Here is a 23,196-nt window from a genome sequence, read left to right as displayed (position 1 = left end):
GTCCATTCTGTCTTCATATCCACAATTTATCCTCTGACATTGTTGTTTTCCCCCACCCTGGCATTGTTTTTATAACCATCACCAGAAAGCTAATTTTGTCAAATCAGTATCATTCACCATGAAATATCCTAAGATAGAATTTTGTAACCCACATGTTTTATTAAGAGTGGCTGAGAACCATACACTGTCTGGAGGGTTGCATGTCACTTAAAATGTAGTGAGAGCCCTCTTCTTTCTGCTAAAGCTCAACTCCTGAAATATTTAAACCAGAATGCATGCTAAGAAGTTCAATGTTTTATTTACTGTATACTTTTTCAAAAATCAGAGTGCTTCTCTGGAACGATGTTAACCAACCAAGCCACCCAGCCAGGGCAAGATTGCTTTTTAAAAATGCTTTCTCCATTCCAATCCTTTTACTTTTGTGAAATTTTCTTGTTGGTCACTTTTTAAAAAATGAAAAATAGGAATAAAATTGATGCTCTAACGTGGGACACACTAACTGAAAAGATAATAGTCCTATCCATCTTAGTAAGAACTGCACGGCTAATAAAATTTTACTTTAAAAAAAAAATCAGAGTGCTTCCATATAAAGTGTATTGTTCTATAGGCCCTAATAATACCAACTAGGTATTTACATGTTAAGAAATTGAGACATACTTTTATGATGAAGTGATAAAACTATGAAAAAAGAACATAGAATTAAGAAATGTAGGCCCTTAAGTTGTAATCTTGGATATGTCATTAGCTGTAGTGTATGTGTGCTTGTGCTTGTGTGTGTGCATATCTTGAATAAATATTACCTCTAGATCTAGTTAACTCCTAAGTAGAATAAAATGATTGGTTTGTAAACATTGCTATAATTCCTTTCAGCCCTAAAAATCACAGATCAATGAATCCAGAACTGAAGGGTCCAGTTGACATTTATTTTGGCACTTCAAATTCAGAAAACTTATTCTAGGGCTTGGTAATTGGTTTTTAATATATAGATGTGCTAGTTAATCACTTAGAATTATTGTTTTGGCTTGGGTCATATTATCAGTGTGTGATTATAGTAACCGTCTAAGAATGGGTCCAAATTCATCATTGGTAATGCACTCGGGTTTCTCAGTTTATTAAAATCATGAGTATTCACTACAGTGTTTCTGCTTTTGAAGAAAGCAGGTACTTTCTAAATTTGTTTGTAAGAAATCCACTTTCTGTCTCTATACTTTCCATAGGTCAAAAAGATAACAAAGTAAAGGTCAATGAATCAATATGATTGTTTTAACATGAAAAAATAAGTGTGGGTGGAGATCTTGTTTTGGAGGGAATCCACACAGACACATTATTTCTTGTGTCAGTGTGGTTGGAAGTGATGATATGGAGGGAATCTACATTGGGTCAAATAAGTAAACAAATTCACAGCTTAGAAACAATTGGCGAAATTTGCTTTCTTATTTTGATTAAATTAGCAATCATTTGTACAAACTGCATTGAGAATATGATATGCATAAACACGAACTCAGAGGAAGCTTTTCTGTATCTTTCCACTTAATTGTAAGTTACTTCAAAAGCGTGATAATACCTTATTCACCTTTATCTCTGCTTAAGGCATTGCCTGACAGAGCATGCCTGTTCAATCAGGGGTAAAGAAATGATTCTGAGGATCAAACAATCCTCCATTCAATATAGGGATCTTCCTCTGCTCAAATTCTTCTAGTGCTTTAGAGAGCTCATTCCCTCAAATGGCAGTCTTATTCGAAAAAGTTGGAACCTCTTTCTTACTAAATTGAAGTTTGCCTCTCTGTTATTTGATGTAGAAGATTGTAGATTTGAGCTCTACTGCTGTTGACATATACTAGGACTATAAAATAAGTCACAAATAGACCCAAATAGATCTCATCTAAACATTCTAATTCTTTTGAGAGTTTTTGCCCTGAATGGCATAAAGTCGTTACAGGTTTGTTTGTGTTTTTTAGAAAATGCTTTTCTTGAAAAACCCTTAGAATCCTGACTCTTTTCACTTGCCGTTCTATGCTTATATCCAGCCCTTAACCTTAAAAAGGAGAAATGCTATATAGCAACTAAGTTCACAGGGGAATGCTCCAAAAACTTACTATAATGACAAAATTATTTTGGTCTGTAAAGCCCTGAAGGTCATGGTTATATGTGTTATAATACAAATAATTATTAAAGTAGAATACAAAACATCCTCTCTATTGACTACCTCTAAGCTAAAACTGTCACTTCATTGAAACAAACAAATTTTCCCATGATGTTCAATGCCATTCATTAATTTATTCAACAAATATGCATTGAGAGTTTATAGATCCTCACTTTATTATGTTTCACATTTTATAGTTAACTCCTTGATGATAATTTTATTTAGGCTCTTTTAAATGATAGGACAATAGGCATAAGGTTTTCAAGTATTATGCCTATTTATTTGTCTATATGGTAAAATAAAACTTTAAAATATTGGGGCTAGAGAAAAATATTTTACATTGATATGTTAAAAATTGTACATCTATGTGCCATTTGTACAGGTGATTTAATCTATACTATCTTTTTATTATATAAGGAAATTATGTTTTTATTATAATGGTGTTATCAGGATCAAAAAGAGAGCTATCTTAAATTTTTTAAGTGTCATTAAGATGTCTTAGGCACTAAAAATCCCAACACATTAGATATTTAAAAATGCTTGAATAATTTAACTTAAGAGAACAAGTGGTTGCATTTACAAGTCAGCTTAATGAAAATAAACGGGAAGTCTAATAGCTTCCTGAATAGAACAGTTCTGCTTCACTGTCTTTCTTATTCACTACATAAACATTTCTGCCTTGACAAACACAGGTAAAAGTAGATTAAATAGAGACTGTTACGTACTTTGTTCAACTTTGAAGTCAAAGAGGTCAGAATTCAAATACAAATACTTTTCACTTGTTACCTTATGCAAAGTTGGAACTAGAGCTTATAATATTTAGTGAAACTATTTCATATTTTAAGATGTGCATCTTCATTTCCCAAGTAGATTAAACATGATCAATGTACAAACAGTAATCATATCACAAACTTACATTCCAGACAACTACAAAAATGTGAAAAAACAATGTTTACAAATTATAACAAAGAATAAATTATTTTTCAGTGCACATAATTAAGTATATACAGGTTAATTTAAAACAAAAGGGAGTGATTGCTAATGCTGAGCTCTTAAAAATCTTCATCTAAACATACGTTACCCGAGAGATTGATCAAAATAAATTGTGACAGAAAAGCGGAATGTTATCTCTCTTTTTTCATCCTCAAAACTTGAATGATATTTCATCAAAATAATTTGCCAGGTTTCCAGGTGTGCAAATGTTAAAAAAACTCTAATTCCAAAACCATTTCTCTAAATTACCAACAGACTTATATTCTTGATGCCTTTTCACATGATCACAAGCCAAGCATGCATGTGATTCCCAAAATCGTGGAAGATTTACTGTGAAATCTTTCCTCCAGTTAAAGTAACTAAGGTATAACTTACTGTTTTTGTCAACTTCCTTCAGATACTTTGCTAGCTCACTGGGAGAGTTATAATCTTCTACATGAATGAATGAATCTGCTGGAATATAATTTTCATAGTTTTCCCTAGATGGCCCCAGAACAATGGGTACAGAGCCAGCCAGAAAAGCATTGTAAAGCTTTTCTGTGATGTAATCTTTGTGGATTGAGTTTTCAAAGGAAAGATAGAATTTGCAAGTAGATATGGTGGGAATCAAATTTTTATCATTCACATACTCTCCAAACGCTTGGCCATAAGTATGGATTTCGATGCTTTTGCTTAGTTCATTATAATACTTGACTCTGGCGTGCTCAGGGTTCCAGTTACTTACAACCCAGCACACTAACTTCTCTTTGCTTGGCACTTCAAACACGAAGGAGTTTGTGCTCACCGTCAAGAAGCCATAAGGCACTTGGATATCTGAGTCACGGCGGTAAGTCAGGGTGAGATTGAATAGGTGCTCAATGCCACTCTTTTGGGGCGTGTGAGTTGGTGATTCCAAATTCATCCAAATCCACTTCTGGAAGGGTGGCCTAGCCTGCTGAGGTAAATTAGTCAGATCCCAACTGATGTCTCGGTGATGGATCAGAACCGCGTGAGATTTGTTATACAGAGAACGGTCTGTGGTGAGATGGCAGCCTTGGATGTTGAACATTGCTTGGCAGGAGGTAAGGTCGAAGGTTTGCCCAAATGGCCACACCCAAATCAGAATAGTAGTTTCATTAAAGTAATCAGTTTTGGCGGTGAAGAAATTTTTCATTTTGAGCACTGAGCTGGTTGACTCTATTGGACTGAAGATCCAGCTGTTGGTGGGCTTGATGTAAATGAGAAGACATGCCATGAAGCAGCCCAGGATAATGCAGACAATTAAAAATGGGCGGAGAATTCCTTTGGATGCTGATGTCATAATTTTTTCTATGAAACAGAAAGAGAAAGATAGTGGGGTAGGGAGACAATTAATCATAAGTAAACTTTGAACTAAGCAGGTAGTAAATCTTAAAATATACCTACTCACAAAATCAACTGAATTTTCTTGCTTACTGTTATCAAACCACTGAGAGAAACAGAGCTTTCATTTCTCCAAGAAAACTGCTTTTAAATGAAAGCTTTTCCGAAGTACTACAAAGGAGCCAGGATTTGTTATATATGTACCAGCTATCTTCAAGCCAAGTTACAGTCTTTTTTTTTCCAATGCCATCCTTACCTGTTATATCTTTATTTGCTTGTAGAGAACTGCACAACAAAGACTGTCATACTGAAGCTATGACTAAAGTTTTAGTCTTCTGAAACCACAGAGGGCTTGTGAATATTTCCTAGTTAATATAACCACTTATTTGCTAAGGTTACTTTTTGAGACTGCAATATAACTTTGTAGCTCAGATGAAATTCAATAACAAATCAACTTTTAAAAGGAAAGGAGTATGTTTTAGTTTTTTTGGTATAATTTTATATTCACTGTTAAAAATGCAACAGGATAGACATCCTGCAAAAAATGGTACTCTTATTTTGATATCTGTTTTTGTTTTGATTTTGTTTTTTAGTAAGTGTACTAGTGCAAAAATCGGATAAATAAAAACCCCTCACCTGACCTGCGGTGGTGCAGTGTGGATAAAGCGTAGACCTGGAACTCTGAGGTCAAAGTTCGAAACCCTGGGCTTGCCTGGTCAAGGCACATATGGGAGTTGATGCTTCCTGCTCCCCCCCCCCCTTGATCTTTCTCTCTCTCTCTCTCTCTCTCTCCTTTCTTTCTAAAAAATGAATAAATGAAATATAAAAAAGAAGAAAAACCTCTCGTTGTTTAATTAAAAATTTTATTTCTTACAATTCTTTTGCTTGCTTTTAATAATATACCTAATATCTCCTAGGATGTGATAATCAAATACCCTATTGGTATTAGAACAACATTCTCACTTATGCAGTTTTGGGGCATTACAAATAATTTTTTTAACATTAAAATATTAGTATTATAATATAAAAAGAACAATAAATAAAATTTCAAAAGAAAAGAATTAAATTACATGGAGAACAATACTGATCTTAGGAATTTTAGCAGATTACAGCTAAAAAATGGTGAGCCAAGGCTTTTTAATTTTTAAAATAGAAGTATTGTTAAGGTTCTTCCACTGTGCCATTCATGCCTTCTTATGAATAAAACACGATAAAATACGTACTATGTTTGCAAAACCGTCTCAACCAAATTCTTACAAACCTTCTGAAACTTATTATTTTCAACAAAATAGTATGGTTTTGCAATTTCAGATTCATTAAAAAAATTTTTTTGAAATTCTTACCCAAAATGAAATTCATTAAAATTTTTTGAAATCTTCATCAAAACTAGTGTAGATTAGACATTTTAATTTAAAAAAGTAAGAAACTACTCTTCATTTAACTATCTAAATTTATGTGAACATTTCAAACATTTGATTTTTTGTTATGTAGTTTTCCTTAAAACTTATGAATCCCTGTTCGGGTGCTTTATTCTTGGCCTTGGCTGGTTGGCTCAGTAGATAGAGCATCGGCCTGGAGTATGGACATCCTGGGTTTGATTACTAGTCAGAGCACACAAGAGAAGCAAGCATATACTTCTCTCCCCCTCCTTCTTCCCCTTGTCTCCCTCTTTCCCTCTCATAGCCAGTGGCTCAGGTGGTCCCAGTGTTAGCCTCTGGTGCTTAAAATAGCCGGTTGATTCATGCACTGGCCCACATGGGCTTTGCCAGGTGGTTCCTGGTTGGGGCACATGCAGGAGTCTGTCTCACTATCTCCCCTTCTCTCACTTAAAACAAACAAACAAACTAACTAACTAACTAACTAAGTAACAAGAACTTATTGTCTATGTAGGAAAGCTTGATTTTCTGAGTCCAAATTTTCTAGATGTTGTATCCTGGACACACAGCTAGAAGAGAATTATTAGAATCAAAGATTGAGACTGTCAGAATTAACTTTAGACCTGTGAATAACAAAGGACAAAAAAAGGAAAATACTAATTATGTCAGGAACTATTAAGTAACACTTGAACAATCAAGAAAATCATAAAGGAATATGAAGGAAATCTCATCTATTTATCAAATTTTATAATATGTGGTTAAAACAGTACTTCTAAGAAATTTTATAAGTTTCCACAGTTTTCAGGAAATTAATTAACAAAATTTTCACTCAATAAGTTGGACAAAGAACAATGGTACAAAGAAATAAGAAATAAAAAATTAAAGTATGGCTAGAGATCACTGAAATTGAGATAAAAAATTTGAGAAAAATAATATCACATATAACTTGTAAGGTGATGGATATTAACTAAACTTACTGTGGTAATAATTTCACAATATATACATATAACAAATTATTTTTTGTACACCTTAAACTAATACCATGTTATGTTAATTATATAATTCAAAAAACTGGAAAAATACTAAGGTAAACTTCAGGCAAGAATAATAAAAAATAAATTTTAATATCAAAAAAATAAGTAAATATTGATTATCAAAAAAATTAAAAATAACTATTAGAAACAATTTTACAGTAATAAATTTGAAAAAATTATTAAATAAATGGTTGTATTTCTACATAAATAGAAAAATGCCAGTTTTAATTAGAAACTGTAATTAAATAACAATGAAATTCATAAATGATAACTAAAAACAATACTAGACCTAGACAGTTTTGCAGGAATGATATCCATAACTGAATGTATAGAGAATACTACTGTCACTTAAAAAATTATTCTAGAAAATGAAAAAATAAGTAAAGAAGTTTCACTTATTATATAAAGCCAATTATTATCTTATTACCAAGGAAGATATAAAAAGCTTAAAAAAGTTATATTTCACTTATGAACACAGATACAGAAATTCAAAAATTTAGCAATAAAAGTATTAAAAATATATTATGATGCCATTTGAGAATAGGTTAAAAGAAGTTTAGTTACATTTGACCCAACTTTATAAATTTAACTGAAAATATCTCAGGTTTTTTCCAGATCCTGGGATCTACAGATTAAAAAAATTTACTGGGAGGATCTTTTTTTAATAGAGTAACTTTCATCTTTAGTATATATGATTTGACTAAGCCCCATAATATTGGCTTTTTCCCCCCTATCAGACCAATATTTGTGATTTTTAGAAGTGCTCTCACTGATGGTTTTCTTAAATTCTTCTTGAATTGAAATGCAAGAGCCAAAACTATCTAGATAATGTTAATTTAATGTAATCAGGTTATGATTTTAATAACTACCATTTAACAAACGCTCACTCTCAGCTAGGCCTTGGGCCAAGTACCTTGCATGCCTCATTTCCTTTAATTCTCATGGAACTTTTGTCAAGGAAATCTTTTATCACTTCTTCTTCATGAGTAAGGAAAGCGAGAGCCAGAGATATGCCACTAGCTTAACCATTAAGTTATGTTCTTTCTTACCTTCCATGGTCTTTTTTAAACAAATAATATAAACACTAATAGTCCACTGAGGTACATTGGACACCTCAAGTTTTCTTGTCTTCATAGTCCTGGTTTGTACCCTTTTCTCTATAATAAAGAACTATTTACCTATGAGTTAAATTTGGGTTATTTTCCCTTAACAAGAAAAATACCTGATATTTATATGGTATTTATTAGTGCCAAACATTGATCAGAGCATTTTACATTAATATACAGATACATTGATATATATACACATAGGTTTGACCACATGTATTACCTTATTATATTCCTGTTTTATTGATGAAGAATCTGGGGCCTGGAATGGTTAAGAAACTTGCCCAAATTCACACAGTTAGTAAATAGCAGAGCACATTAAAACCCAAACCATCAGGCTTCAGAATCTGGGCATTTGATAACTATACTTTATGTTCACTGATTCCTGAGGTGGCAGGAAAAAAAGATTGCAGTCTTTCTTGGAGATACCAAATGTAAGCTCCATGAGGGGTTTTGTGTCTTCACTTCTGTATCCTCTTCACCCAAGTATGGGAGGTGCTCAATGAATGTTGTATGCTTTACAAATGAATGTTGAGTCCCCAACTTATGTGCAAGGTAAAATGCTTGGTAACTATATGTATAAACCGAAATGAATGAGTGAATATGTGTGTGTATGTGTGTATAAAATTAGTTGCTTTCTTGATACATTTAACATCTCTTTCTCTACGAAATAACTACCATTAAGATTGACATACAGATATTTCTGTCACTAGATGAACAAGATCTCTCAGTTTTGCCTCTCTATCATGTCTCAAATGATATTTATTGGCCTTGGCTGGTTAGCTCAGCAGTAGATTGAGAGCCCAGTGTATAGAAGTGCAGAGTTCAACTCCTGGTTAGGGCATACAGAAGCGACTATCTGCTTCTCCACCCCTGCCGCCCCCCCCCCATTTTCTCTTCTCCTCCCACAGCCGTGGCTAGAATGGATTGAGCAGAGTTGGCCCCAAGCACTGAGGATGGCTCCATGGATCACTTAGGCACTAAAATAGCTCAGTTGCCGAGCAATAGAACAGTGGCCCAAATAAGCAGAGCATTATTGGGGAAGGGGACTTGCTGGGTGGATCTCAGTGTGGGTGCATGCAGGAGTCTGTCTCTACCTCCCTGCCTCTCACTTAATAATAATAATAAAAAAGACATCAATCTATTTTTTATTATTTATTTATTTATTTATTTTTATATGAGAGTAGGAGAGATAGTGAGGCAGACTTCTACATGTGCCCTGAATGGGGGACAACCCAACCAGGATCCACCTAGAAACCTCATTTTGGGTCGTTGCTTAGATACCAAGCAATTTTTAGCACCTATGACTGATGTGCTCCAAGGGAGTCATCCTCAGTGCCCAAGGCCATGCTTGGACCAATGGAGCCACTGACTATGGGAGGGGAAAAGAGAGGGAGAAATGCAGATGGTCACTTCTCTTGTGTGCCCTGATTGGGAATTGACCTGGGTGTCCATATGCTGGACCGACACTCTATCCACTGAACCATCAGTCAGGACCTACATCAATCTATACATTTTACTCCCATGACCCTCTTTTGGTCAAAAGAAAAAGAACTGGTCACCAGGCAGAAACAATGTTCTGTCCACTCTGTGCCTTTCAGTATTCTTGCTTCCTGAACGTTTTATATTACTTGAGGTTCTTCTTATTAAATCTCTACACACATTCTCTCCTCAATTTTTTACTGCTGTCAGGGTTAACTACTAAACAGTAAAGGCAGTTACTTAGTAACCTTTTCACTTACTCCTCATAATTAAAATTTAGTTGGATATCCAACATATCTTGAACTATTCATTAATAGAACCTATCTTTAAAACACCCATGGCCATGCCACTCCAGCTCTCAGGAGGGTCAGCAATCAAGGTATAGTGTAAAGAAAATTGTAACAATAAATTGCATAATTAAACTATTAAAATTATTTTTCATAGTTTCAAATACTAAGAAAATGTGTAATTTAAAGACGTCAGCATTAAAAATAACAGAATCTTTAATAAAAGTACTATTTGAAAAGACTTGGTATCTATTTTCCATTAAAAGATGACCTTTAGGCATACTTTAAGTATGCTCTTCTGAGCATTAAGGAATGGAAGAGAGTTTGGAGTAGCAAAAGATTGACCTGTGCTTCTCAAACGATAATTATACTTCAAGGTATTAGGGAGAGAACTGTGAAACCAAGAAGAATAGGTGGCTTCTTCAAGAAATGGTAATTCTATTTTAAATTTTTGTTGGTTGTAGGTGTGTGTGTTTTGAGTCCTTGTTTGAGATTTTAAAACGATGGTATCTATAGAATAGAACCCAATACTTGCCTTCAACTGTAAGCTAGAACAGGACAGTGGGCTTGTAACTTGCCACTAGGGACTATTCCTAGATTGCAGCCACCGCCTACCTGTTCAACTCACCTCTCTGTCTCACACTAGCAGGCATGCGGGGTTGGAAGAGATTTTCCCTTATGCCCTTAGGAGTTCGTGTGTCAATGTGTTTGACAATCATTGTGTGGTACACGTGTTTTCTATTTGTTGTTTAGGTGCACAAACCATTTCTGATAGGGTGAGACATTTTATCCTTGGTAAAAATGATTAAGGTCATAGACTATTCGAATAGAATTTTAGGTCCACTTGGGGATCTTCAGATCTTCAGATAAACTCAGACTAACCCCCAAGACCGAAATGGATTATTGACCAATTGGTAGGAGGACTAACATTAGAAATAATTAAAGAAAAAAAAATATATTACCACATATGCCACATTGTGACTTTTTCCATGTGAAATAAAATATATTATAAAATTTGTAAAGTGCTCCTGAGAGTACCTCGACCATAGAATGCACTTAATTAGGTATTTGTAATTATGTTATTATTTCCTGTTAATTGGTCAAGAATCAGAGCTCTTATCATACCTGAAACTATCTTGAGGTAAAAGATATCTTCTGATTTCTAGGCAAATTATTAATGTGCAACCACACACTCATTACATACAATATCTTCTATACTCAAAACATAACTTATTATTAATAATCTCTGGACAAAATATATAATAAGATTTATATATGAATATAAGGGTCAGGGTCTTTCAGTTGTTCATGAGATCAGTCTTTTTAGAAAAGATTATAAGCATATTATACTTAAAGAATTCTATACCTCAACATGTAAAGGCCATCTATGACAAACCCACAGCCAACATCATACTCAATGGGCAAAAATTTCATACTCAATGGGCAAAAATTAAAAGCAATCCCCTTAAGATCAGGAACAAGGCAGGGGTGCCCCCTTTCACCACTCCTATTCAACATAGTTTAGGAAGTCCTAGCCACAGCCATCAGATAAGAAGAAGAAATAACAGGCATCCAAATTGGAAAAGAAGAAGTAAAACTATCATTATTTGCAGATGATGATATGATATTGTATATAGAAAACCCTAAAGTCTCAGTCAAAAAACTACTGGACCTGATAAATGAATTCAGCAAGGTGGTAGGATATAAAATTAATACTCAGAAATCAGGCATTTTTATACACCAACAATGAACTCTCTGAAAGAGAAATTAAGGAAACAATCTCCTTCACTATTGCAACCAAAAAAAATAAAGTACCTAGGAGTAAATTTAACCAAGGAGATTAAAGACTTGTACTTGGAAAATTATAAAACATTGATAAAAGAAATCTAGGAAGACACAACCAAGTGGAAGCATATACCGTGCTCATGGTTAGGAAGAATAAACATCATTAAAATGTCTATATTACCCAAAGCAATTTATAAATTCAATGCAATACCAATTAAAATACCAATGACATACTTCAAAGATATAGAATACATACTCCAAAAATTTATATGGAACCAAAAAAGAACACAAATAGCCTCAGCAATCTTGAAAAGTAAGAATAAAGTGGGAGGTATCACACTTCCTGATATTAAGTTATACTACAAAGCCATTGTACTCAAAACAGCCTGGTACTGGCATAAGAACAGGCATATAGATCAATGGAACAGAACAGAGAACCCAGAAATAAACCCATACCTTTATGGACAATTGATATTTGACAAAGGAGGTAAGAGCATACAATGGAGTGAAGACAGCCTCTTTAATAAATGGTTTTGGGAAAATTGGACAGCTACCTGCAAAAAAATGAAACTAGACCACCAACTTATACCATTCACAAAAATAAACTTAAAATGTATAAAAGACTTAAATGTAAGCTGTGAAACTATAAACATCTTAGAAAAAAACATAGACAGTAAGCTCTCTGACATCTCTTGAAGCAATATATTTGCTGATTTATCTCCACAGGCAAGTGAAATAAAAGACAGGATAAACAAATGGGACTATATCAAGCTAAAAAGCTTTTGCACAGCTAAAGACAATAAGAACAAAAGAAAAAGACAAACTACACAATGGGAGAATATATTCAACAATACGTCTGATAAGGGGTTAATAACCAAAATTTATAAAGAACTTGTAAAGAAATTTTTAAAAACTCAACACCAGGAAGACAAACAATCCAATCAAAAAATGGGCAAAAGAAATAAATAGACACTTCTCCAAAGAGGACATACAGATGGCCAATAAGCATATGAAAAAATGCTCAATGTTCCACATCACTAATCATTACAGAAATGCAAATTAAATCCACAATGAGATATCACCTCACACCAGTCAGAATGGTGCTCATCAACAAAACAACACAGAATAAGTGCTGGCAAAGATGTGGAGAAAAGGGAACCTTCCTGCACTGCTGGTGGGAATGCAGACTGGTGCAGCCACTGTGGAAAACAGTATGGAGATTCCTAAAAAATTAAAAATGAAACTGCCTTTTGACCCAGCTATCCCACTTTTAGGAATATACCCTAAGAACACCATAGAACTGTTTCAAAAGGAGAACAGCATTGTTCACAATAGCAAAGATCTGGAAACAGCCCAAGTGTCCATCAGTGGACGAGTGGATTAAAAAGCAGTGGTACATATATACAACAGAATACTATGGGGGCATGAAAAAGAAGGAAATCTTACCTTTGGCGACAACATGGATGAACCTGGAGACTATTATGTTAAGTGAAATAAGCCAGGCAGAGAAAGAAAAATATCATATGACCTCAGTCATTTGAGGAATCCAATGAACAATGTGAACTGAGGAATGGCGTAGAGACAGAGGAGAGATCAAAGGGACCAGAGGAAAAGAGGACAGAGAGAAAGGGGATGATAGGATGGGATAAACCTGAAGGGAAGGGGGAGGGCGCTATGGGGAGAGGGGCAAGGGAGATGTTGAGGGGAATACGGGGGAGAGGGGATGCATTCGGGGCAGTACTAGAATCTATGTAAACACAATAAATTAAAATCAATCAAAAAATTAAAAAAAGAAAAATTCTATAACAGGTATTTGTTGGCTTTTACTGCCTGTCCATTGTTCTCTCTTCTTCCGATGATAACATCCAATTTCCTATTGGAACACTACCTCTCCTGTCCTGTGTGCAGTCCTTGGGATGCAGAGAATGCTGTCTCCCCCATTCCTAACCAGTGCTGAGCAGGGAGCTCGGTCATTTAAACGCTTCTCTCTGGGACTTTGACCCTCAAGTGGAAGGGGTAAGAGGGAATAATGTCGGATCTGATTAATCACAGTGGGGTTCCCTAAGAAAGCAATTTTGTACACTCTGCTGAGTCCTAAGAGCTATTCAGAACTTTGCTTTCCTGGGCTTGGTATTCCTTCAGGTATTCCTTCAGTTCCAAAAGCTTCATAATTGTTTTTAGTGCTTGAAATGAACACATAAAAACCTTAATTAAGCAAAAATAATAATTAAAAAAATCTGATCATCTCTCCCCTCTTTGTTTTCTTTCTGCAGGATATGCAGTATAGATTTGAATATTTCCCCATAATTACTCGGATTAAAATTAACTCTATATTGATTATCAAAACAGCGAACAGCTCTCTTCACTGCATGTTAAGCCACAGACTCCACCCAGAGGTTAGGTGTTTGGTGGTATGTGTACCTAAATGAACAATTGGTCCTCTGTTTAGGCTGGCTCCAAGACCAATTTGTTCCCCATCTCATTATTATAGTGTTTTTATGCCAGGATATTAGTATGGGATTCTGCAAAAGTCTTCTGGATACTATAATTTAAACTGCCCAGTTTTATTTATTTGGGGAGTATTTTTTTGTTTTGTTTTGCTTTTACTTTTCTCTGCACTATACCTTTCTCCTGGGCATTCCTGCTCTGAGTTCCCACAATTCTCCCATTGGATGCTAAGCCAGAGGCCTCCTGGCTTTGGGAAAGGTGCCACTTACATTTTGGCAAGAACACACTGATCTCTGGAATGCTATCACATTAGTGTTTGTGAAACTTTCTCAGAGACCTTTGGAAAGGTCTCTTGTTTTTCCAGGGGTAAGCCTGTTTTACTTCCTCCAAACACTGGAGAAGCTGCCACCAACATATGCCAGTTTCAGTCACCAATCCTTTTCCTGAATATTCCTCCAAACACACTTTGACACTTTAATAGAATTCCCTTATATCTGCAGCAGTTTCATCTTTAGGAATACTACCTCTAAATTTCTTAAAAAAAATAAAAAAAAAAAAAAGTCTCTCTCTCTGTCTGTATCCCCCCCCACCTCCAGTTTCACTTTGTTTCAGACATTTGCTTCCTTTGGGGCACAAGCCTCCAGCTGCTTGTTCCCTGCACTGCCAACTACATTTTGGGCAGTTTACATATTCATAGCCTTTGAAATTTCCTTTACAATTTAGGGATTAACCTTTTCAGTTTGATCTTTTATCTGCTCTCTTATCTCTCTCTGCTTGTAATCACTACTTCTTAATCACTGTCTTTATTCAAATCAGAAGCTCTATTTATGGGCTTCAGCTGAGCCTGGAACAATCAGATCTGACAGAGAGCCCAGGAGTAACTTGGCCCAAGCACCGCCTGCCCGTAGGGAATACCACAAACAGCCAAGGACTGCTTCTTATGGCATTTTCCCAGAATCTGCTTTCAGACTTCCATGGAGGCTAACAGACTCTCCATATCTGGCAGTCAGCACCAGTGCTTTCTGTGATTATTGTCACGTTTTAGCCCATAGCAGCCAATCAATTAAAGCCTTTTTAAAAAACCTCTCAATTTGGCCTGACTATGCATTCCTTACTCTGAAGATGGGACTTCCTTCCTTTCATATACAAATTAGAGCAATTAACCCAGTGGATTCTCCTTGATATGACCGTTTCCTTCAAATCTGTATCTGACCCAGCCCCAAATCCTACCAATTTTGCTCCTAAGTATTCCTTAGATCAGGGGTCCCCAAACTTTTTACACAGGGGGCCAGTTCACTGTCCCTCAGACCGTTGGAGGGCCGTACTATAAAAAAACTATGAACAAATCCCTATGCACACTGCACATATCTTATTTTAAAGTAAAAAAACAAAACGGGAACAAATACAATATTTAAAATAAAGAACAAGTAAATTTAAATCAACAAACTGACCAGTATTTCAATGGGAACTATGCTCCTCTCACTGACCACCAATGAAAGAGGTGCCCCTTCCGGAAGTGTGGCGGGGGCCGGATAAATGGCCTCAGGGGGCCGCATGCGGCCCGCGGGCCGTAGTTTGGGGACCCCTGCCTTAGATGATTGACTGTTCTCCATTTCCATAGGTCAAACATCTATCATCTCTTGTATAGACTGTTGACATTCTTTTTAACTGGTCCACCTGGCACTCAGGTTTGATCCTTTTAGTTTAGTCACAGTATAGTACACCAGTGGTTTTCAGTGTGGTCCTCAGAATGACAGCATCAGCACCATCATCAACAGGGATCTTGTTAGGACTGAAAATTCTCCCATGGAGACCTAGACAAATGGAATCAGAAACTGTGGAATGAAGGAATCTAGTTTAAAGAATCTTTCAAGTGATTCTGACATGCATTCAATTTCAATAATCCCTGAACTAGGTAGGAGTGATCTTTTCAAACTATAGATCACTCGTTGTGCTTCTGTTCAAAGCCCTTCAATAAATTCCAACTGCATTTAAAGTAAAGTAAAAAAGCCTTAATGTGGGTCCCACAGCCCTGGATACTGGAGACCCTGCTTCTGCCCCCAGCCCGAGTGCATGCCAAGCTCCCATTTGCATTCCTTGTGTTGTCATGCTTGACCTTGTGCACTGTGTCTCTGCCCCGGCTCTCCCCTCTCTGTTCCCTGGATCAGATGCCCTCCTCTCTATGTTGATTTTCTCCTTTTCACTTTTTAATTTCAGCTCCAGTGACAAGTGCTTATGGAGGGTTCCTGGCAGCCTCCCAACACTCTTACCCGACTAAATCAAATGTCCCAAGTCCATGCCTCCTAGTACCATGTGTCATTTTTGCATAACACTTAACCAAAGTAACAAGTTTACCTATATTTGTGTGATTACTTGATTAATGATGTCATCTCTGTTAGGCTATAACTAGGCACATATATTAGACATTGTGTATTCTTCCTCAAGATTTAATTCCTAGTGTCTAGTCATGGTTGGCATATCCTTGCAATAAACAAATGCTTTTTAATGACCCAGTGGCTAACAGTCATTGAGCATTTGCTCAACAGGCACCAGGCTAAGACTTTTACATGGATTTTATCATTTAATCTTAAGAAAAGAAATATTTTTGTTCAAATAACAAATAGGTATGTATCACATTCTATGTGCCAAACATGATTCTAAGCACTTCACAAATACCAATTCCTTTAAATCCCATAATGACTGTTGGGCAAATTAGTTTGAAAAATTGTAATTTTTATGCTCACTTTGTTAAAAATGGCGCTGCCCACATGAATGATGCTGCCAGGTGATACAGCTAATTACCTTCCTGCTTGGGAAGGGGCTTTGTTATGCTAATGTGTGCTGCAGGAAAGGTTTTTGTGCCAAAACATTTTGAGAAGAAAGAAGGAGAAAGGAGGAGACCATGTGTTTTGCAGAGTAAGAAGCCATGTTTTTTGCAGAGAAGCAGCCAAGATGGTGGGGTGCTGAAGGAGAAGCCAGTTTGTGCAGAGAGAAGGAGATGGGGAACTAAAAGTGACTGAGCTAGTTGGAGTTTTTGATTCTAGGAAAACCCAAATGTATCAGTAGCTTTGTGAGTGCTGAATGAGTGGGTTTTGGTGCCCAGTGTGTTTTTACTCACTGGCCACGTGCGAGGCTAGAATAAAAGGAATGGCCCACCAGTTTTTGGCTTTGCTGTTTCTCTGTCTGTCCGAATTCAATAAGAACCTGCATGTGAATGGCCATGATGGCGGTGGCCTCTAGCCATACATTTGGCATAGTTTGTGGCAGGATTCGGATCAGATAGGTATGGAGCTGCCACCCTTGAGGGGTGGGGTAGAGGACTGGTTGCTGTTATGGCTCCCCATAATTGTCCTTTTAGGGGCCGTGGGCTGAGTGTTTTTTGCTAGAGAACAAACCGAGAGCACTATGGAAGATGCTGCCCGAGGCCTGCAAACCGAGCAGTGGAAGGAGTTGAAATGGCTCCGGGAGAAAGATGTGCAGATCCTGGAACTGGAGTAAGCGCTGGAGAAGGAGGCCAACCAGGTTCAAGAGTTTTGCCTAGAAATGGAGCAGTCTCTGGAGAAGGAATTACAGGTGTGTGAGTTGCAATTTGCCCTGGAAGTTGCCAAGAGACAGCAGCCGCAGGAGCCTAAGATGGAGCCATGCCGGCGGAGTGGATCTCAGTCGGTGGGAGCTGGCATTTCCAGCTCCTCTTCTGAGGATGAGGATAATCAGGCTGAAGTTGCTGCCCTCAGACTTTAGAAGGTAATAGCCCAGCATCAAGGAGTTCCTACTGTGCCCCTAGTAGGTTTGCTGCAATTTTGGGACATAGAGGTGGATGGCAGTGTGCTCTCTGGAGCAAATGTGGAAATGTTGGCAGCCATTGCCACGTGTTCCTCTTTGGAACAGGACGGGAGGGATGAGGGGGGAGGCCTGAGGCCCCATGTGTGTGAACTGATTTCTGGGCTGCGACCAGAGGGGGCACTGGCTCCCTTGTTGGATGGACATGAGGCTTTTGGAAAATGTGAGACACTGTGATGGAGGAGGGGGCAGGTCTGTTGGAGCCCCCTGCAATGGGAAGCTTTTTCATCCCATTGGAGAGAAGCTCTGAGGACATTTTGCGCTTTGGGAGAAGTGCTCAGAGAGACATGGTGAAGGGCACCTTTGTAATTGTTGAAATTGTATGACTTGTGCTGTTGCTATAATTTGTTTGTGTGATGTGCCTAATTCCCTACTTAGGAATGCCTGTAGTGTGGATTGCAAAGTGAGCAAAAGAAGTGAAATGTTGGGCAAATAAGTTTGTAACATGTAATTTTTGTGCTCACTTTATTAAAAATAGTGCAGCCCATGTGAATAATACTGCCAGGTGATACTACTAATTACCTTCCTGCTTGGGAAGGGGCTTTGTTATGCTAATGTGTGCTGGAGGAAGGGTTTTCATGCCAAAAAGTTTTAAGAAGGAAGAAGGAGGAAGGAGGAGACCATGTGTTTTGCAGAGTAAGAAGCCATGTTTTTGCAGAGAAGCAGCCAAGATGGAGGGGTGCTGAAGGGGAAGCCAGTTTGTGCAGAAAGAAAGAGATGGGGAACTAGAAGTGACTGAGCTACTGGGGGCCTTTTATTCTAGGAAAACCTGGATGTGTCAGTAGCTTTGTGAGCACTGAATGAGTGGGTTTTGGTGCCCTGTGTGTTTTTACTCACCAGCCGGGTACGAGGCTAGAATAAAAAAAATAACCCATCAGTTTTCGGCTCCACTGTTTCTATACTGTCAGTCCGAATCTAATGAGAACTTGCATGTGCCAGGCGGCTGTGATGGCCATGACTACTGGCCGTACAATGACCAGTTGAAACATATATTACAATTATATTCATTTTTACACATGTGGAAACCAATGTGCATCTATTTGTCCTATGTTACACAGGAAGTGGTCAATCAAGATCTGGACATTAGTAGCTAGCCTCCAAAATGTGTTGCTTTAAATATACACATTGAGCCTGACTAGGCGGTGGCGCAGTGGATAGAGTGTTGGACTGGGATGTGGAGAACCCAGGTTCGAGACCCCGAGGTCGCCAGCTTGAGTGCGGTTCATCTGATTTGAGCAAGGCTCATCAGCTTGAGCCCAAGGTTGCTGGTTCAAGCAAGGGGTTACTCAGTCTATAGCCCCTCGGTCAAGGTACATATGAGAAATCAATCAATGAACAACTAAGGAACTGCAATGAAAAATTGATGTTTTTCATCTCTCTCCCTTCCTGTCTGTCCCTCTCTCTGACTCTCTCTGTCTCTGGCCACAAAAATAAATAAATAAATAAATAAATAAATAAATAAATAAATAAATAAAATACATGTTGAAAAGTAGATTCCAGCTTACAGTTGTGAAGAATTCAGAATAAATATTTCTTTTATTATAATATCTATTACTGTGAAAGTTGTTTATTAGAACAAACTAGATTCACTAATACTTCCTCTCTGCTCTTATTCTGGAAATCAGTGACCAAGAACAGTGGGTCCAGAATGCTAAAAGTTTTAGATAATTCTCTTACTGTCATCAAGAGAGCATGGAGGGAGGGGTGAATGAAAATGGGGGGAAGTCTAGCTTTGTTTTTATTATTGGGGTGTTTATAACGCAAATCAAGAAATACTAAAGATTACTGACACATTTGCAATGGCTAATCCAAGCCCGTCTGATAGCTGTGTTTCTGATAGCCACACTCTCATTCGGATGAATTCTTCATATGCTACTTCATTAAGCCAGCTTTAAAAATGAACTTGCCTCAATAGCCCAAGTTGTCCCAAAACAATAAAAGTAGAGAAAAATATAATTTAAATAAACTTTCAGTTATATCTTAGAGTGTGTTTAATTATATCATCAGTTAATATTTCTAAAGAATTTACAAGTTTCTCTTCTAGCCTAAAAACAGAATAAATAATTTTTTCTCTACAAATTTTATATGCCAAATTCCCTAGATTTCACCAGACCACTACATAAAGTCATGTAGTTTTAATGACCATATCATGATAATTCAGTCTTGCTACTGGAAACTTCTCTCCTTCAAGGTGTCCCTCAGTGATGTCTGGAAAAGACAGTGGGAGTCACCTGCACCCAGATTGTCTGGCAGGAGCAGTTCCCTTCCACTCTGTCTGGCTTTCTTCATCTTTTGACTCCCACAAGTCTGAGAACCACTTGATGTGGCCTCGTCTCTGCTCCTACCCATTGAATACATGGGCCTCAAATCCTAAATCCAGCTCTCCCTGAACTCCAACCCACAGGGTGCCAGAGTTTTGGGGTTTACCGTACATTGCAGTTGGAAAATGGGCTGTTTAAGTCAAACTTGGTCTCTTCAGCTGCTTTGACTGGGCTGAGACACTATATCTCTCCCAGAACATTTCCTGCCATTTCTGGTCCTCTATCTACTAACAGCAGAACCTGTAGTCCAGTTTCACTGGCAAGGGAGTGAATCCATGAGAAACAAACTGCTCTACCTTCCTTGGCTCTTTCCTTCATCCTTACCTTCAACATAAAATTCTTCCTCATACAGTCGTGAAAACAGAACCAAAACAAGTCATGCATACCAGAGGGCATGAACAGATACAGATACTAAGAAAAATACTGCAGAAATAAAAGAAATCTGACTGTAGAAGTAAACATTGTGTTAGATGGGGCATTGCCATGACAACGGTTTCTGGATCAGCCCCAATTTTTTCAGGCTGATCATCTTTTGAACTCATGTTAAACTAATTAGCACCAGCTTTACAGAGATTAAATAAAAACATATCTCTGTAATTAATGAGGAGCTTCTGAAACTTCAAGTGAAATCTACAACAAAAGAATAGGCCAATAAGAATTAAAATAGCAAGGATGAGCCCTGAGGGAGACAACAGTCTAAGAGATATGATAAAAGTGTGGCTAAAAAGATTGTAGAAAAGATGCAAGTTTAATCAACTGGCTACTGAATAATCTGAAAATGAACTAATTGATTAACATACTTAGCGAAGATATTAGAAGAAAGGTGGAAAGAAGGAATCTAGAAGTAAAAAAAAATTCATGAGTGAGAAACCCTTTATTTTAAAGATACAAATACTCCAGCCCATAGAGGGGAGGACTTCTATTGTATTGCACAATTAAACTGGCCCTATTGACATCTCTCTCCGTAGCCTAAATGACCCATCCTCAAGGGTCATCTAGCTTTATCATTCTGATTTCATTCCTAATAAATGAAATTTATTTATTATCCTTTTTAAATTAAATTTATTTATTATAGGGGGACAGAAAGGGGGAGAGACAGAAGAATCCATCTATTCCTGTATGTGCCTTGATGGGGAATTGAACCCGCAACCTTTGCATTTTGGGACAAAGCTCTAACCAATTGAGCTATCTGGCCAGCGTGACAAATACTTTTCTAAATATTTAGAAAATTATTACCTGAATGCTCAAAAAAATAGAGCCATATTTGGCAAACATGATAGAGAAGATGGAGGCCATCAGTAGAGACTAGATTAAAAGAGAATACTACACTTGCTTCTTCCTCTCCCATCACAATGGAAAAGACAACTGTCTTCCCGCTGAAGGCTGATCCCTCCTCCTAATTCTGGAATCTAAATATGTAAGTAAACACATTCACTTATTATTCCTGACTTCCCCCAAATCTTCAATTTCTATGTCTCTAATTGTTGTTTTCCATTAGAATTTAAACATAATCATGGTTCTTGTATCTTCTGTTAAAGAACCTTCAGTCTTCCAAACACTGCTCTTGGGTTCCCTATTTCTCCAAATAGCCGTATCATTCATACACCGGCATAAGCCTCCAACTGGAAATCATTAATTATTCCTCCCACTCCCTTAACCTAACAGCTAGTCAGTTATTGCGTTTAGTCAGTTAAAATGCTGTAGTATTTACTCCATCTCACTTTCTTTCTCCTGACTATTGTCACGTCATTCTTTAAGCCTGCATCACTTATTTCCTGGATTATTATAACGAACCACTAACTGTTATCACTGACATTGATTGGTCTTACTTTCTTCCAATTCATAGTAAACACTGTGACTTGAGTGGGTTTCCTTTTCTTTCTTTCTTTTTTTAATCTTCCAAAAACAGTTTTATTACAAAAGGTATGTTGGGGAGGAAGTTGTGAAAGCAGCTAGCTTGCGATCCCTCCTGACTACCAGGGAGATGCTTCTGAGGACTGGGTGGAAGGGAGACTGGTGACCCCATCTAATGTCCTTATTAACATGGTAACTTGACTCCCAGGCCTAGAGATTAATAATATTTTCTAAATCTAAATTTGGATGGATTTATGAAGCATGGCTCCCTAGAGAACATCACATAAGCTGCATTAACTCTTATAAGTAGGAAATAGAGATGTTTTATAACTTAATTGCTCTGCACGTGTTAAGGGACATGAGGGGGTCTCATGACAATCTGAATCTTTGTATCAGCTTAATGTTTACATTTTGAAAGTGCGTAAATATAATAAATTTATGCAGTCATAGAGATAATTTTAATATGTTATGTCTTTTTTTTCCAGTCTTTATTGTATAGAGCTTTTAGTAATCTTAACTATTTACCTATGTAGATTCAATACCAAAAGTGTATGCTATTTTTAAAAAAGATTTTATTTATTGATTTTACAGAGAGAGGGGAGAGAGAGGTGGGTATAGTGAGAAATATCAACTCTTGGTTGCTTTACTTCAGTTGTTGATTGCTTGTCAGAAGTGCCTTGACTGGGCAAGCCCAGGGTTTCAAACCAGCGACCTTAGCATTCTGGGTCGACGCTTTATCCACTGTGCTACCACAGGTCAGGCAATGTATGCTATTTTTTAAAACAATAGTGAGAATCAATAGCTGTCATTTTTTTGTCTTGCTTTTTTATTTTTAACTTAACTTGAAGCTGTGAACATTTGCTCATATTATAAAGAAAAATCTTAATTTTTAATGGCAGGATCACCTTTCATTGTATCAATATGAATGCACTATTATATAATTGTACTATAATTTATTCATCATTCACTGACTGTTGGTCATAAAGATGTTTTCACTTTTTTAAATGTAAATATTATCACAATATGCATATATACAATCAATCTATGACAACATTTCTGATTATTTCCTTAGAATTTAGGTAGAAAAAGGGGAAAATTAGATGAAAGATCATGAAAAATTTCAAGCCTATATATATATATCCTTTAAAAAGATATAGGAACTTGGCCCTGGCCGGTTGGCTCAGCG

At 36.9% G+C, this 23,196-nt stretch overlaps 1 protein-coding gene across 1 annotated transcript in view; it reads right to left on the bottom strand.

The window, feature by feature from the left end:
* Positions 1-458: 458 nt before the first annotated feature.
* Positions 459-23,196, bottom strand: part of FUT9 (fucosyltransferase 9) — a 203,641-nt gene continuing 180,903 nt past the window's right edge. The window contains exon 3 of the mRNA XM_066254336.1: positions 459-4,444. Coding sequence (XP_066110433.1) covers positions 3,357-4,436 — 1,080 coding nt within the window. The 5' untranslated portion in view covers positions 4,437-4,444 and the 3' untranslated portion in view covers positions 459-3,356. The remainder of the gene's footprint in view (positions 4,445-23,196) is intronic.

Source organism: Saccopteryx bilineata, chromosome 1 (genome assembly GCF_036850765.1).
Source record: "Saccopteryx bilineata isolate mSacBil1 chromosome 1, mSacBil1_pri_phased_curated, whole genome shotgun sequence".
Lineage (NCBI taxonomy): Eukaryota > Metazoa > Chordata > Mammalia > Chiroptera > Emballonuridae > Saccopteryx > Saccopteryx bilineata.
Note: the sequence above shows the minus strand (reverse complement) of the source record. Positions and strands in the feature narration are given on the sequence as shown.